This window comes from Pelecanus crispus, chromosome 3 (assembly GCF_030463565.1).
Source record: "Pelecanus crispus isolate bPelCri1 chromosome 3, bPelCri1.pri, whole genome shotgun sequence".
Lineage (NCBI taxonomy): Eukaryota > Metazoa > Chordata > Aves > Pelecaniformes > Pelecanidae > Pelecanus > Pelecanus crispus.
In genome coordinates this window covers 120094293-120112944 of record NC_134645.1, presented here as the reverse complement: position 1 = coordinate 120112944, position 18652 = coordinate 120094293, and the positions used below count along the sequence as shown (strand labels likewise).

The 18652-nt window shown below is 35.9% G+C and overlaps 1 protein-coding gene across 2 annotated transcripts; it reads right to left on the bottom strand.

Moving 5' to 3' along the window:
* Positions 1-1449: 1449 nt before the first annotated feature.
* On the bottom strand, positions 1450-18298 carry GEN1 (GEN1 Holliday junction 5' flap endonuclease). 2 transcript variants are annotated; one of them, XM_075708052.1, is made up of 14 exons: positions 18107-18298; positions 16123-16309; positions 14553-14729; positions 12731-12841; positions 10623-10696; positions 10013-10104; positions 9051-9201; positions 8897-8933; positions 8720-8800; positions 7303-7433; positions 5435-5496; positions 4765-4908; positions 4118-4537; positions 1450-3967 (listed from the first exon to the last, which is right to left on the bottom strand). In XM_075708052.1, exons 1-14 carry the CDS (start codon positions 18265-18267, stop codon positions 3078-3080), a joined length of 2718 nt encoding a protein of 905 aa, XP_075564167.1. In that variant the 5' UTR covers positions 18268-18298; the 3' UTR covers positions 1450-3077. The 2 variants fall into 2 exon arrangements, with proteins under 2 accessions (XP_075564167.1, XP_009489454.1); XM_009491179.2 differs by having other exon boundaries at positions 1450-4537.
* Between the last annotated feature and the right edge of the window lie 354 nt (positions 18299-18652).

The window sequence follows — 18652 nt, the reverse complement described above, 5'->3', positions numbered from 1 at the left end:
GAAATTGGTAAGCACAATGAAAATTAATTTTTCCTTTCCTTAAGCATGTTCACAGATGTTGTTAAGTACTTCAATAATATCTTCCAATGAAAAAAGTAAGAGCATGTGTAGCTTAATAGTGGGATATACAGAAACTGAGGGGTGTTTGGTTTTTTTTTACATGATATTTTTCTGTAGCTCTCTATGTATATATTCCATGTAAACAGTATTTATTTTCCTTTTTGGCTGATTCCCCATGGACCTGAAATAGTGAGTTACAATCACAAGGAATGCCAAATAAATGTTTCCCTTTGTTAAGCTATGCTTAACAAATTCACTACATCTAAGTAGATTTTTAATACTCTTTATAAGTGAAAATGATTATATTTAAGAACCTACGGTTCTGCTCTGTATCTCTGCAGGAATGATTCAAGCTAGAAGAATGCCAACATCAGGAGTGACAGAGCAGGTAAAGTACTCAGGCTGGTAGAGTAGTTCGAGTACTTTGTTCTGAAAGTTTTTCTGTAGAAGAATGATGCATCCTTTACTCACCCCACCTCGATAGCAGGTATCGTTTTATTACTTCACATGAAGCAGCCTGTTGGGGCTGACCAAGACAGATGATAAATTAAATTATATTCAGGGTCATCAGGCCGATGCATCATATTCATTTATACTTACAGCCAGTTTAACATAACTTTCTTCCTTAAGAAATATTCCTACAAGATTATCTGTTACATCCACTCAATCTATTTAAACATCATCTTCACAAGTGTTGGAGGTTGCAAAGCAGTCAACTTCAGCATGGTAAAAACAATTCTAAAGAAGAAAAATCACCCCTAATCCTTGGATTGAGTAAATTACAGAAAGATGAGAAATTAAAACACTTTAAACCCCCGTAATTTCCCTTCTGTAATGAATCACAAGTTTAATTCAAGCAACAGTCACCCCCAATGATAAATTTATTTGCTGCAATGAGCAGCTACAGCCTAAATGAGAGAGGGCATCCTATACAGTTTTCACTTATAGTGCTGCTTCTAAAGTAGTGGCAGAAAACTTGCACAAAATGCAGATGCATTGCAAATGAAAAAATTGAAATTTTTCTACTTTCCATGCTTGAACTGTACTTATGAAACCAGATTAAGTTGTAGTGATATCAACAACATAGTCTCTTCTTCTTCTTCTGCAGTTCTTAATGTCTTATGATTGTATCTCATTTTGGGTTTCCATCATCTGCAAAACACGAACTTCTCATAATTCTGGCACAGTAGTTTCAGCGAATGATCCATTAACGCAGTCATCCCAGACAGACTTGGAAAACAAAAAACCCTCCAAAAACCACTCTTGCCCCTCAATTCTAAACAAAACCCTAAACCACAAAAACCCACACACTGTGGGTGAAATTTTATGATCACTCCAACAGGGTGCATCCTCATACACTGAGAGGGAACAAAAGTGAGGTCATTCACATGATGTTAGCATCTTTATTAATGAAAATTCAAACGCTTGCTTCCAACTTTCAGTATTCAAAAATCAGCAGCAAGGAAAAGAATCATACATAACCAATAACAATGCTTTTCCACAAAAAATGGTCTGATCTGTCCACTACTGACCACTGCATAAGCAATCTCTTCATTTGTGGTCCCCAGGTGACTGCTACTCTTATTCTCCTTAGCAATTCTATTCTTCTAGCTACCCTCTTGCATCAGCTGGATGGTTAAGAGTCTCCAGAAGAGAAAGATCATCTTCAAAACTGAAAATAAGTTTCCAATATTTTGGATTTTTTTCTCATTTCCATAATACATTTATCATTTGGAAAATCAACTATACATAAGCTTTCTCCATCTGCCCACAGAGGAAAATAAGAAACTACCATTTTGGCTAATTATAGATTGTATTATCTACAAACCGCTTATTTCTTCCTTAAACACATCTGGAATTTAGCTTCCTAACTTTTAAAGCCTTGGCCTTTATGAAGAAAGAACCAACATTTTCATTAGGGGATGAATATTCTAAATTTCTATTGTTAACTTTATATCTTGGTAAGAGTGGCCTTCCTGCTGGTTGGTCCATAGAAAAAGTTATGAATGCTTAAATGCAGGCAAGGAGGCATTTTCTAATAAGCTATTGAAGACAACTTTTTGTGTATGAACAGAGATTGCTTCTGTATTAAAGAGGTAGGAAGAACACCTTCAAAAATGGAATTGTATTCAAGCTCCCCCTTTAAAAACAAACATTTACATGATATTATTCAAAGAATCTCCAATATCATAATGAGATTTTGATTTTCTGTAACTTAACCTTCATTCCATCATAAACAGAAGTGTTAGATGGGATTTCATATCTTCTTTAAGAAAAAAATGCCCCAAACTAGAAACGTTTGATTAAAACAGCCTCAAATTTCCTTAAATATTAGATATGACAGCTACAAAACCAGAATATCCTTACATTGCTTATTCCATTCTTTGGAAGATGCACACTCAAAGAACAGTTTATTATAGGGCATGACAGATATAAATTTAGCTACCCTGCAAGGCACATCTGCTGTGTGTCTCCATCTAGTCCTTCAGAGATAATCAACACAAGCAGCATCCCAGGATTTGAAAACCCATTTTAAAACTAGCAAAATTAAGTTAGTGGAGCAGAATGGAAAATTTCAGTTGGAAAGAGCTGTATCACTTTGTCTTATTAAGAATATCCAACAGCAGTGCAGGCACTATTTTAATAAGTCTGTTTTTATATGCAGAAGGTCTAGTAGCTGTACACAAAATCCTCACAATTGGCTGGGGAAAAAACGCTTCATATTTTGTAAGTCTCCCTGCTCCCTTGTATACTATATCTTGATGCTTATGTATCAAGTTCAGAGTGTAATCAAGTCCAGACTAACTGGCACTTGCCTATAATCAGCTATTTGGTACTTTTGCTAATGTTTTAGTTTCAAACTTTAGCTCCAGTATGCAGTATTTCACAGCATGTCTTATTCATCAAAACTGTGTCCACTTAAAATTGCAGAAAATAAATACTGCAGAAACTTTAAGAACTCTGTAAGAGCTGAAGGTTCAGAGTTAATTATTATCATAATCTATTTTATGGAGAACCTAATTGATTTTGATTCTTTCTTTTAGTCTTTCAGACAGGGGAAGGGGACTGTCTGCCCAAGCATAAGTCAGAAGAGCACTTTTGGCTTGCTGCGTGGGACCAGAACCTGAGCTCTCAAACAGTTGCTCTGGACTTTGGAAACAATTAACTTCCCCTACAGAGGATGGTTTTGGAGAAACTTGCAATGAGAAACTATTACCAGCTTTTTTTAAATTGGTCTTTTTCTTCTTCCCTCTAATGATAAGGGCTGAGTCACTGTTTGTCCTTTTGCTAGTAACAATGTTACTGCTTTTCTTTGTAAAACATTTTTTAAACTGACCAGGGTTCAGTTGCCTTTTCTGCTGCTCATAAACCAGTTTTTTACTCATGTTCCCATCATCACTGTCTTCACTAGAAGATCTGTTCTGACAGACACTCTTTTTAGAAGAGGTTTTCCAAGTAGTTTGAGTACAAGCTTTTTTAATGTGACAGCCAGTTACAATATCTGCTGGCTTTTGAGTCACTGGAAGCATGTCACACCCAGGATGCAGTGTCTCCGTTGTTTTCCCACTGAGGGCCAGAGATGTTGAACTGCTTATATGATGGTCTTTTTGCATCATTCCAGCCAGGCTGTCAGCTTTTTTGTACTGATCTTGATAAATGTGTACGCTGGATTCCCTTGCAGAGTTTTCTGAGAGCACATTTTTACTTTCCTGCGCTAGTTTATTTAACTGACACGAGGAAGAGACATAATCTTGATCAGGATTCAATGTTTCCTCTATTTGTTTAAAACATTTCAAAGACTCCCGTTGCATTACATCTTCAGACGACAAAGGGTTTGACAGAATGGAAGTCTTCCTAAGTATTCGCTCACTTAAAGACCACTTCTGAAGTTGTCCCATAGCATCATCTGAAACCAAATCATCCGCACTGTCAGAATGATGTTGATCAGACTGCATAGCATCAGAATATTCTGAGCTATTTCTTACTGTTTTATGACCTAGTGGATGTGAGTGTTTCATGCATGTAGTTAAATCAGCTGCTGGATCATGGGTATCACCTCCATGGGCTGATGAAGCACTGAAGAAGGTTCCTTCCCAATCAGTACTGCTCAGTTGCAGACCATCTGTTACAGAGGAAGAGGATGATACCCCTGAGTTTGCAGTACATTGTGCTGGCAATACAGATGAGTCAGCCAGCGTAGTCTGTAAGAGTGAGTAAGGTGATGCAGTCAGAGTAAGAGCAGCTGCTGATGCTGGCATCTGAACAGTTGTTACACAGGAAGCTGCAGCTAACACTAGATCTTTTGATTCTGTACTTCCCTGGTGCATCTGATCTTCTGGGGGAGTTTTTATAACTGACGTGGAGTCTTGCACAGAAAGGATTCCACATCTAGATTTTAAATTCATTTGAGACAGAAGATCACTAACTTCATCATAAACATGTGGTAATTCCTTTTCTTTTGGTCTGTCTTTCCTGTCTGAAAAAAATACAAAGGGAATATCAAAATGGCATATTAACCACAGTTCAGATTTCCTAGTGCTAAAGTATAAAGTGGCAAGATAAAAGCACAGTCCCTGAAAGATACCATGCCCTGATCTTGACAAAACATGATATTGCTCAACAGTGGGAGAAACGTTTGCTCCTTTTGCTTCTTGTATTCTGGCAAGACACACCAGTTCGTAAGAAATAAGCTTTTGGACTTACTTTTCTGCTTCTTCTTCAGAACATCTGAATTTTCCACTTGATAAAGGGCAACAACATCAGGATAAGCAGCCCGAAACAAAGACTCCTCTTCTACTGTGACTACAAACAGCTCTGCAGGCTCATCTTCTGCATCAACATAATGTTCTAAAAAATTAATGAATGTACATTAGGCATGTATATACACATATATAAAAGTAAGGAGTAAGAAAAACAAAGAACAAAAGATTTATTTGAGTACAAAGAAGGTACGTAAAAAGGGCATTAGTACAATGTTTGAGATTTAACTACTAGTAAAGTCTTTTTCTTTCTGCCAGTCTTCTGGCATAAACGGGCACACTAAGGTAGAAGTCTGTCAGCACAGAAAAACTTGTAGCTAGTAAACAGTCACAGCTTCAGGTACACAGTGAAATAACGTATGAAATACAGATTCCAGGTCTTATTAACATGTAAGACCAAGTCCTTGTTTTCTAGGTAGGTTTATGTTTCTTAATGCATTGCTTTTAACTTTCAGGGTATGGGAAATTTGCACGTTATCTATTGTTTGCATACAACAATTTCCAATCTCACCCATATTTCATTGCCTCACAATGCTGTCAAACTCTTTAAAGCATGCTTTTCTCTTTTTCTATAAACTGGTTTGTTCCATAGCATACATAGAAATCAGACCAACCTGGTTTTTGCCACTCAATTTCAAAACAAGGAATTCCATTTTTAATACGAGTCTTGACTATCCTGTAAGAACAAAAAGAAGCCCATTAAATGATTTTGTTTAAATAGAAAATTAAAAAAAATCTAACTTATCTAAAAATATTTCAATACTCTAATTTGTAAAGACTCAGAGGAAAAAAATATTCTTGTAATAGTGAAATTAATACACCTTTTTAAAAAATACACCATTTCTCTGTATAAGTTCTACAGTAAAATTTTGGGTCTAGATTTGAGTACTGAAACATTTTTAGTTTTTAATGATACAGCTCAGAGGAGCATAACAAGAAATCAAAAAGCTATTCTGTAAGAGACAACTGTAACGCAGGCTCCTACAAACAACAATTTGATACCTTCAACTAGTGCCACAGAGAAGTCTGTTGCCATAGATAGTAATTTTCTGAATGACCAGACAGGATCATTTATATCTTTTGCATGAAAGCATGAAGGATGACAAAACATGAACTGAGCAGGGACAGTCAGTCTTTATGACATTTTTCTAAAAACATTATCTACACCCCAGTTCAATAGGTTCCTATGTGTGAAGAGGCTCCTGCTGAATCATTACTGCACTTTTAAACACTTGTTAACAAAGAAATCTTCCAGAGCACACATGATCTGTCTTTTAAACTCTTGAAACACTAGAAAGTGTTATAAATAGAGGATGTCAATTAACTCATTCATCAAGGTAAATGCTGGTAATTTATCTAGCCACTCTGCATAAAAAACCAGCCCCCAACCAGTCTCTCCACTCTTTTGAAAGATAACACTGAACAGAACAGCTTCTCTGCAAGTAATAATTTAAGAGACTATGACACATCAACCCAGAAAAGATACTGTCACATAGCTACTGACTGCCCTTCTGTCCCCCCAAATTAAGGTCTATAAAATCTTTAACAGCATCAAGGAACATGGAAAAAACCACTAACCTTCCTGCAATACAAGAATTTGGGGGGTGGGGGGGATGGGGTGGAAGAAATTTTCGTTTCATTTGGGAAATGAAACTATCAGATACCAAAGTTAAAATAAGTAACAATTCCCTTCACACAGTGAAGTTAAGTTCAGATTTGCCAACAGACACTGTAGATTCTAAAAGTTTACGTAAGTTTAAGAAAAGATTAGATCATTTAAAAAAAAAAAGGTTAAGGGCTGATAGAATAAGAAGGTATTAATTCTGGCACAGAAAACCCCTGAGTAACAGAAACCTGGATGGTAGGAAAATATTCTAGGGTACAGCAGTTACATGCTTATCTTGTTTTTTTTTCCTGAATATCCATTTTCAGTAACAGGATACTTGGCCATTTTTATATTCCTAAATGAAGTAGTCTTGAATGAAAACGTTGTTTTGAGAAGAAGGGGTGGCAGAATAGAACCACAAGCCAATGATTTCAGGCACATAGTACGATGACAGTCCGTAGGTCTGATAAGAAATCAGAGACCATGACTGAATCTGCAGGTGGTCATTTCTAAGTCTAGCCTCTTATTTTGAATCACAGAAGTCAATTAAACTTCTGCTAAGAACCTGAGCAGAGGATCAAACCTGTAATGCTATATCATGTGCAGATCCAAGGAAACAGAATAGAAAGTAAGCATAGGAAAAAGCAGGCATTGTCAGTTAGAATGAAAGGGAACTGCTATATATATTACTTTGTGCAGCAGTAGTTTAGGAATTGGTGTACCGATCTAAATTTTTACCTCTGTTCAAAATGAGCACAAGGCTTGAAACAGAGACGGAAGAAAACCATTATATTTCCATAAAAAAGGAAAAAACCCATGATTTTCCTCCAGCAGAAGAATTAAACGTATTAAGGTCAAGAAATCAAGCTACGTTACCGTATTGCCTGCAGCTGTTTTGCATCAATGTATCCAGATTTTCTCTGGATCATATCATAACGTGTCAATAGTGCTAACAGTTTCTTACAAGCGTAATGTTTGGTCCATTCCATCTTCTCAGAAGCAAATATCTGTTAATATAAAAAAGCACCCCAAACCTTAAGACTTTCTTATTCTGATAGATACCATGCTTAGACAGCTATGTAGTAGGGACACAGTACTAAATACTTAAAATACCTAGAACACTTTTATACATAAGCGTAATGCCTAATGATATCTCACTGCCAAGGGAGGGAACAGTCATTGGTAACAGGGCAGATTCATCAGCTGTTCAATAACAAGGGAAGGGAACAGTTGCATAGTGGCAGCAGCAGGAGTAAGACAGTTGCTAAACACCTGATCAGCTTCAGATCAGCTATACAAGGAGCTGAGAAAATTACGGATTTTGCATGTGAGAGAAGGACTGTCATTAAAGCTACACTGCTCAACAGTGGTCTATTGTGCTATACATAAACCTCACAATGTCATCAATCCCTGAAGAGGAAACATTGTAAAAGATCTGCTTTCAGCAATAAAAAACAAATAAAAATCATTCTTGGAAAACAATGTTAACATGCACATATTAACATGTTCCCCCCAGTCCAAAAAAAAAGAAGCCTCGCAGGATATTTATCCTTCCTTCTATGGACAGAGGAACAAGCTAGACCACTTTTGAGCTTTGTGCACTTTGAATTAAAGGGCCTCTCAACTTGAAAGCTGGGAGTATTGTGCTAAATACAAGCCTGCTATCTGTTTTTGGGAAAACAGGCAACATTCAGAATAAAAGCTGCTTCTGCTTGTTATATACAGAAGCTGGTTATCTCAATGATACCAAAAAAATCATTGAAAAGAAAGTTTAAGTTAAAAAAAGTCCACAATCACGACTTGCTATAATATCCAAAGTTACCATATATGCCCTGTGTCAGCATGATGATGAAACAAGTATGAGTAAAAACAATAGCTGTATCTGTCAAAACCTTTATGAAAGGTGGATGAAAACAAAAAAAGGTAACATCCCTGATGTATACATTGTCTCATATAACCATATAGTACTTTATACAGTATATAGATAATGCAGCACTCAGCAACTCAATCTAGTCATACTGGACAGTGAAAAAACAAAACAAGGGCAAGTGACCTTTTTTCCGAGTTCTCTTTCTTCCACTTTTCTACATACCCGTTTACATCAACTGATTTTTTTGCAAAGTCTTCAATTTTAGACTTTCAAAAAAAATGAGGTATATTAACAAATTGTAGCAAGATTCTTTAATTCTTATTTCCAGTAAAATTACCAATGAAGATCAAAATTGTCACAGATGCCTTCCTTACTAATAAATAAAAAACTACGGAGCTGAATAACCAGTATTTTGTTATATACCTGAAAGGACAATAAATTTGGCCTTTGGCATTCCTTTATCTTGATCAATTTATTCTTGTTTACAAGAAATTCTTGGATAACCTTGAGATAAAACAAAAAAAGTGTTTAAGAGAGGGCAGAAAACTGAAATTTCAATTGATTAAAAAAAATTAATCTTTGAATAGGCTTGTTTGTTACCTCAGAGAATGGAAAGCCCTCACAACTGTTAGCTTTTCTGCAGGCAAAACAGATGTATTAGGTACTGAATACAAATGGGAAAAATACAGAATTTAAACGCTCACCCTGCATACGAACGCAGGGAAAAGCAGTTCAATTTTCAAGACATTCCTACTTTCTGATATTGTCCTCCACTGCACTTGCTTGTTTTACTCGCTCTAACTGATGCCATTCACAAGGGCAGCCGTATTTGGAGTCATTGGGTTTGCAGCATCTAGTGCTTTCACAGAATTTACATCCATTGTGCTCATGTTCCTTGTAAGATCCTATAGAAGCAGATGCACAAAGCATGAGGAGAAAAGAGGTTTCCAAAATCTCCAGATATACAAAGCCAACAGTACAAATACAAAGCTCAGAACACATATTAATCTGACATGAATAGTAGCTGTAAGCAGATCTGAGTGCATTAGCTGTATTTACATAACTACAGTGAAAAGTTACAAATACAAGCAAGCTTTTTTTTTTTGAAGACTCTTCCCCCAAGAGTTTCAGATGTTATGCTGAAAACTTTATTACCTAAAAACTACAGAAGTAGTCCACGACATTCTGACAAATGTATGTAAGTAACATATCTGAAACAAGTTTTTCCTTCTCCAGTGATGGGTTTGAACAAGTTCACTGATCAAAGATGCTACCAAAATGAGGTTCCTTAAGATTAATTTCTTTTTAAGAAAACACGTCAGCAAAACCCAGCAATGCTAATGGATTCAGTCCTCTTGATGCAAGACCAATTCAGGCAACTAAAGAAATAGGTGCTTGTCAGCATAGCATACTTTCTTTACTGATAATGTTAAAAAGGCAAATACCTGGGATCACACAACAGCACTGTGATAACATTCCATCTGCTATCAACTGGTTTCACATTTGAAGAGAGGTAATCCCCAGCCTCAAGAATATTTATATAAAGATACATATACACAATACTGAAAATGTGAAGATAGCCCAGAAACTGAATGACAAGAAAAGGAGTTTTTAATGCTAGTCATGAAAAAATCCCCAAACCCAACCAAACAAAAAACCACCCCACACCTAGAACAAAAAGTAAACAATTAGGCTAAAAATAAAATTCACACTGACCTGGATGATGGCACTCAGAACAGTGAATTACCCTTTTAACAACCAAAGGTTGATTACTATCATACCGAAATTGTTCTTTCCATTGCTCAAACCTAAAAGGATGATATTAAAAGGATTAAGAAACATTTTTAACTTTCATACTTAAAGTAAAACACTGAAAAATACTCCCTTTATACTTCTTCAGGCATCTACCTGAGAAACAGAGTTTTCTAATTTATGAAATAGATTTTTTTAAAGTATATTATATGATTGTTGGATTTCCAGTATTGACACACACATTATGATAACAAACATAAAAAAGCATTTGGTATCTCATGTCCTGATCCACAACCCCATCAAAAATCAGCACAAGTCTCTCATCAGTCCCCATGACTTCCTTTCCAATAGATCAACATAGCTCAAGACATTGAGCTAATGTCTAAAACAAGCAGCTTGCCTAGCAAAACACATAATTCATTTAGCAAATGTGGAGTACGGAATGTGGCACTCTCTTCTCCCTCTCCCCCCAAATTAAAGTATTACAAACATTGTCTTGGAGCTGAAGTGCATAGCAGCATGTCTGTGAATAAAATCAAAGTATTTCAGCATACAACATAAATTTTCACTTTACCTTTGCAGTAAGTTTTGACCTTGCAAAGTCTCAATTAACTTTAAAGCTTGTTCTTTCCCAACTCCTGGAACACCCTATGGAGACAGAAATATGAAACATTATTTAATGACAAACAAAGTATTCAGAATTTCATAAAAACTACCTTCATAACACTACATACAGAAATGATAAAAATGATCCCAGATGTTGAGAATAAATTGAGAAAAATAATTTTTCACCAAATTCTAAATTCAGAGAAGGTGACAGACTACAGCTGTGCTACCAGTGTAGCACGCTAGCTGCGTAAAATGTCCATACGCTCAATAGTGGCTCAGATAAAACAAAGCAGAGAAAGAAGGCAGTAGGAAACAATAGAAAAAGAGATTTTGTTTTTTTGCTTTCCTTCTTGCTATCTGCAACAGTACAACAATATAAAATACCGGTAACATTCTTGCCAGCTAACTGCCAGAGAGCTGAAACTTTTCAGAATTGTCTTGGAAAGACAAGACGAAGACAGATCTTTTGGATTTTAGAGTCAAAAGGCTGGAACATATAGAAGAAACCCAGCAAAAAGCTTTCACTCACAGGAAAGAGATGCTTCATGGCAACAGAAACAACTTTTTAATATTTGGAGATGTCAAGCACTTACACAAAATCAGTTCTGAGAGGTGACAAAGAAAGTGCCAGAGCATTTTCTGCAGAATAATTAAAAACCCCAATAAAACTACAAACCCAAAGAATTCCTCCCCTCGTTTTCAATAATTGCTTGCTTGATTTTGATATTTGCTCCATTATTACAACTGTAGTATGCATGTCCTTTATAGGAAAAGTGACTACCAGTATGGATAATAGTGAGATAGGAACAGCAAATATTTTCTGGAACCTAGATCATGGCCTGAAGTCCAGAACTTTGTAGTAACCCCTAGACATACTGAAGAGTGAAAATCAGTTGATGCAAAACAACCATAATGGTTTAAAACATACATACTGCTTTTCCAGTTCCTCTTTCAAACCTTACTCTGTTGCCAGGAATCAGTACAGTTGAATATAAAGATTGTATCGAGTGTGCTTTCTACAGCTTTATTACAAATAAATCAATAGCTTATTTTTATTCAGCTGTAATGTCTGAACTGAATATACGCAACCATATGAAATAAATGTACATTCAAAACCAATCAGAAGTTCTCACTGGACTGCAGCCAGACACTCAGGCAGAGTCAGATATTCAGCTTCTGCAAGGAAAGCATCGTTTTGATATATATTCAAAGTAAGTGCAATTAAAGAGTGGTATTCTCATTTATCTGTTCTGCCAATCCCCATTCCTGATGCACTCCTGTAATTCAGCTTTCCTTAGAAGTTTTTATCTTTATCCACTTTGCTGGGCTGCAGTAACTCAAGAGACCTATTATTACATAATTGTGTCACTTTAGGACTATGCAAGAACCTGGCATTCCAGGAGCTGCTAGTTCCATTACAATAACCACTGATCAACAGCTTCTGTTCAAAGTCTCCAAAAAAACTGAAGAGCTTACAGGAAAAAATACCAAGAATTAAAGTAGTAATGAATGAGATCCCTCTCCCTTCATTCATTAGGCAAACTTTCGAACAGGTGACTCCTACTTCTTCATAAATCATATAATTACAAATGCTAGAACTAAAAAGGGATATATCCAAACAGCATCCAGAACTGGCATTACTAATACCTACAGTTCAAAACTACCACTACTAGCTATTCCAAACAGCACAGACGAAGCTGTTTTTTCTCATTTTCCACCACTACTCTGCCAGGGATGTACTTTAATGCAAATGGGTTCAAAGTATCCCGGCAAACAACTCAGTTCACACGTTTGCTCAAAGTAATCAACATCTAAACTTTTGTCTTCACCTCCATTATATAAAAGTCTGGAAAACCCAGCAGTTTTGAAAGATTAATGTTCACAAACCATTTTAATTATCTTTAAGCCTTCACAAATAAAATCTACAGTAACTTACTAAGCAACATCTTCAACTAGATCTCAGTGATCATGCATTGCATACAGTTTTGTCAGCATGCACAAGTCTCCCTCAATACACTGTCTTGAAAAACAATAAACTATGAGCATCTAATAAAAAATAATTTTATTGCTTACCTTTGGAAGATAATCACAACCCAGAAGAACAGCTAGCCCAATCAAAGACTCTCTCTCACAACCAAGCTTCTCCTTAATAGAGGACATTGTGTAACAGTCAAGAAGTGGATCCTGCAAAAGAAATTTATCACATATTTTATTTCTTTAACATCAGGGAAGGAACTGCCCTGGGTCACATTCAGTTCTGATTGCTTACCCATCCCTGTTCACCCACATCTGCAGGAAATGGGTCTATCCCATAAGAGGTGCCCGATAGCAAAAAACAAAAGAAGCAATTAAAATTTATGATGTAATGCATGGACACCACATGAATAACTACAGTTCTGGAATTTCCACTTTAAGTATGGGCATCAACTGCTGAAAGAAACTAAATAAGCCAAGGGGCTTTTTTATTGTTTACTACCTTTAGAAAAAGCGTGGCAAAACATTATCTAGTACTAGTGGCTGGGTAAGTCACCTCAAAAACTGCAGTTTTTAAAACCTATTTAAACATTTTAATGTGCTACTTGAGTAAAAAAAAGAAAAAATAATTAAAATGTTACCTAGCCTATTAGACCTGAGCTAAAGGAACACCTGAAGCTCTGAAGGGTAGGACTCTAACGCACCAACAGGAAATAAAAATTAACATGAATCAAACATAGAACACTTCCCCCTCCCCCCAAAAAAAACCCCAAACAAGGCAACAACCCAAAATAATCCAGTTTTCTGGAACAGAAACCCGACAATTTTTTTTTTTTTTTTACCTTGACTTAGATCTGTAACAAAGTACACCTGAAAGATTGAGGCCACCTTCATTTTTGGTGATAAATGACAAGGAAGTTGAATGAAAGAAAAGAATGAGGTCAAGACAAAACCCAAACACAGTGCCATCAAAGCAAATCATCTTCCATCAACTTTATTTTTTTTTTTAAAAAGTTATTTGTTCATAGTGCTTTTTTTCCTGTTCTATTGATTTTCTGCTGTTACTGAAGTATTCTTAACAAGTGTTTCAGATTAACATTATTCAAAATTCCAATCCCAGTATCATTTTTCCTCCACTTTCTTGTTAGATTCACCAGACAGAACACATGTATTCCTTTCTCCGATTAGAGAAAGTAAAAGTTATGGAAATTTGGGGTTACCTTTCGCCAGTTCTAGAAAATTGCATTCCTAACAAGTGAACATTTCAGCTTAAGGTCATAAATTGATTTGTTTTTTTGAATGATTGCAACAATTGATTATGATGCAGGTGTACAATCCCTAACCTAGTAATGTTCAATTGGAGACTAATAGTATTAATTTTAAGTATACTCATAATAAAACAAACCTGTAAGATGGAAATGTGTGAACACTGTTATTAGATGCAGGAGGCTGACGACTCCCATATGCCCTAATAGTAAATTTACAGGAAGCAATTATTTCACTCAAATTCTCCATTGTAGAGAAGGAAAGGGGGGGGAAAAAACAACTTTGCTACTTAGCTTTATATTACACATCGCAGGACGCTACAAACACAGACAACAATACCATAAGCATTCTTATTCAGTTGTTTTGCTAAACTTTTGTCTTCACCTCCATTATATAAAAGTTTGGAAAACCCAGCAGTTTTGAAAGATTAATGTTCATGAACCATTTTAATTATCTTTAATTCAGTTGTTTTGCTCTCACATCCAATACAGGGATTGCCAGCGAATTAAACAAAATGTTCCTGCCTTAAAAGCACTGTATTAAACAAGCCCAACTACTAGATTGTAAAGGCCGTGATATCTAAGTAACTGTTTTAAGTGCCTTCTTTCTATTTACATTTTTGCAAAGAGTCTAAAGAGAGGGTGAGGTACATTACCTTAGCATTCATGGCAAAGTTCCTATAAACTGTTTGAGCTCCATATAAGAAGACATCTCCATCATTGGTAATGCAGCCATCAACGTGTCCTTTTGCATTTAGGTAGGCACACATTGCCTCCGCTTCCCCAGCTGCTTGAACCCAAGGGACACCTAAACACTCCAGCAGTTCGAGACACTAAAAGAAAGAATCCAAAAGGAAAGAGATTGAATGCCAAATTAAATCCACTTACTAGCATGCATTTTCTCAGACACAAGCGATTACAAAAACTGCTACTGTTGCACTGCGTATAGAACACTACATCAATACAAGCACTACTTGTGCAAAAGAAATATCCAACTAAGAGCAAAATATTAGTTACAGGACTTGAACACAGCAACGATTAATGGTTACTCCTTCACAAAAATCTTTACGTTTCAAATAAATATTTAGTATGTTTTCAAAAGAAGAGTAACAAAAGAATATTTATCTTTGTAAAGCAACACTGTTTACTCAAATAGTAATACAGGGCTAGCAGAGACAGCTCTCAACAGACACCAGACTCCCCAAGAATACCAAGCATGGAAGTACAGTATTGTTGGCCTAGTAAGACTGTACCACAGCATAAGACATATTGGTATATACTCATATATACTTCTTACAAATTTCAGAAAAAATAATTTATTTTAGAATTTAAGAATAAAACATGAATTGATACGCTCAATCTACCAAAGCCATGAGCATCTATAAATTCTATTTCATAAAATTCTGAATAGACAAAAATGGTTAAATACCTGCAACAATGAATTAAGAAAACTGCTGAATAGGAGGTCTTTGCAACCAGAGTTGTCTCAACCATCTACACCAAGAAGATTATACAATCTTCCTTTTAGCTTAATCCAGTAGGTTTCCAACAAGTGTACCCTCTTAGCTTCTCAGCTAGTTTACCAAATCATAGATCTAGGTTACAAAAAAGTTCTGTGCACCCCTTCAAAAACACACTAGCTTAACTTACACAGGTACACAACATAACATTCCTGTTTTCATATATACCCCAATCTAGAAACAAACACACACTGATGATCTTAGAGGTCCTTTTCAATCTTAATGATTCCTAGTTTTTACTTTCATTATAAATAATCCAGCCACCAAGCCAGGAAACATGAAATTGCTACTCTACCCTTAATTGGTTTAGTGGTGGACTTGGTAGTGTTAGGTTAATGGTTGGACCGGATGATCTTCAAGGTCTTTTCCAACCTAAACAATTCTATGAAAAAAGTATCAATACTAACACTACTGAAGAACAAGTTGAATTTCTGTAATAAACACTCAATTATGACTGTGGCTCACTACAGCATAACACGCACAGGAGCACATCAAACGAGCATTATTCTAGCTGACATTGTCCCTTTTCTACAACAACAGTTAACAGATGCTGTAAGGCCCAATTTCAAAGGCATGTGTTCCCTCAAAGAACTGTTGAAATTTTTGTGTAGAAAACTATTAATTCTTTCAAGTTCTTGTATTTAATTTGGTTAAGACTTCTTTCTATCACATTAAAAATACTGAAACACAGCCCTCAATTACTCACCTCTTTTAAAATGGCTTTAAATAAAGATCTCCCTGTTCTTGCAGCTCCAACTTTCTTCGAAGGTCCATAGCGCATCTCGTTCCTCTTACTCATGGTGTCTGCCTTCAACTTGGGGGCCTCTCCTTCCATGACAAACACTAGTTTAATTCCCATTGATGATAAGAAAGAGAACCGAAAAAATAGGTTTCTGCAATAAAGGAAGGTGTTCCATAAGCTACAGAATTAGCGAAGCCCAATTTCATCAGACATTTTCCTTATATCCCGCCGCCTACCCCAGGAACAATCTTAGCTTTCTCTCCACCTTTTATGATTCTCTCACCCCCAAGGCTAACAAACCTTTTAGCTATAACCCAGTCTTCGGTTGAAGTTGTTTTACTATGAACTTGTAACAGCTTTACAAAATTCCCCAAGAAATACCACATAAGGACAAGAAAGATCTTTTTTAGGTGTAAAGACACAAGCAAATTTAAAAGGCTTTTTATTTTTTTTAATATTTATTAAACATTCAATATCCAAAGTCTGCTTCAAAACATATATCACATTGATTTTTCTTATGTCAAATTTTAATCCCAAACCTATCAATACAGGTACATCAGATTCTGAAGTGACTGAATGCCGAGGTATTAGACTCCAAGGTACCATTATCATGCTAATTTATTTCATATGCCAACTAGCATCACCAATGGGTGGAATTTTGCAAGGGAGCAATAGTAACTATTTGGTCTACAACAGTAAAACTGAGAGCAGTAATATCAGACACCATATGTTTTTTTCCAGTAATTCCAGGATCAATCTTTCAAAAAGAGTAGACTAAACATTTATATCTCTTCGATTGACATGGAAAGACCGTTACTCTAGATTTAATTTGGTACACTTGCTGTTGGTAAAAAAGGATAAGCTGATCTTTTGAGGCTAGTTCTATTTTCACAAATAATATAAAAATCAATCACTTACAAAAAGTTTTTCTAAAAAACTTGGGAAAACAATTTAATTTCCAATTGCCTGAAAACATTTATTTTTTGGTAGAAATCTGTTCATCCCTTTGTCTTGCTTTGGAAAGACTGCATAAGAGATCTGGACTGATGCTTCCATTCCACTGCACACAGGACATCCTATCAGAGGGAAGTAATGACTTTGGTCATGCTTCAAGTTTTAGTTAATTATCCACTTGGGGTCATAAGCATAACATTTTAAGAAATTATTCTCAGAAGATGCTGATATTTCATATCAGCCGAATTCAACAGAAGCCACAGGAACATCTAACAGAAGCTAGAAACGCAGTATGCTTGAGCTAACCAGTAACAGGTCACTTATGAAAATTTGCATATATTTTCATTTTTGTCAGCATCATTTGCAGAAAACAGTGCTTTGAAGTTACAGCTGCTTATACTTGCTCATCCCTTAAGTATGTGACTCATTTATATTAAAAAAAATACATATTCTTCAAGGTTGTTCATAAACCTGAAGAATGATTTAAACATATTTAATTCAACATGGGGCCTAACTAGAATTTTAATTTATAAGTCAGATCAGGCTAGAGCATGCATGACTATCAGTATGCTCTGAATTGACCAGCATGCAAACTGCTGTGATAAACAGCTGAAACTCCCATACTATCTTCTATCACACAGCCTCAGAAATATATAGGAATTAGCACATCGATTTGTGTTCCTTAATAATCTGTATATCACACAGTGCTGTACCACAGTAAGATAAACACGGTTCTACTTACATCCGTCTCGTCCTTATCTACAGTTGAGGCCACAAGACAAAGTAGGCTGGGCCCAAGACCTTCTATTTGCACCTGTGCATTAAGCTGAATTCAGCCAGCATAACTGAGTCTTCACTTCAAACCCTTTATGCATTTAGCACAAGCAATAACAGAATTATATGAATTTCAGAGGCAGTCTTAAACTTGGAATAAGTACCATACCTAAATTATACAGCTCCAAGACTTATGACTACAATAACTTACTTAACATACCTCAGATGTGGCTTGGTAACTACTCCAATCATCTTTTTAACAGTCTGTGCTTCACAAACCCATAGACTTAAATCAACAGCAAGCGTTTTTCCTTTGAGACTGCTCAAGTTGACAGGTTGTCTCACAGGCTCAAGGATTTGCCACAGATTAGTCACTCCCATCGTTCTAACTTCTTAGTTGTCAGCATGAAGGTTTTAGCTGTGAAGACCAAGAAAAATAAAATACTTTCACAATATAACATGAAGTATGACATATTGTGATCGTGAGGTTTGGAAAATAAATATTTACGCATTATAAGTTTTATCAGCCAAGAACACTTGCAATCAAGCCTTCTAAGTGTGTAGTGACTCCAGTTCACAGATGGTTTATTAGTAAATACCTTCTTTCAACTATACATTTTCATTGCTAATAGCCTGAACATAAATAAAAACAAACTCAGTTGGGGCAAAAAAAGGAAAAAAAAAAAATCATTCATTTCCAAGTGTCATGTGTCCCTTACACATGCACTATCCAAGCTTTATTTAAAAACAAAGAAAACCCATGCCT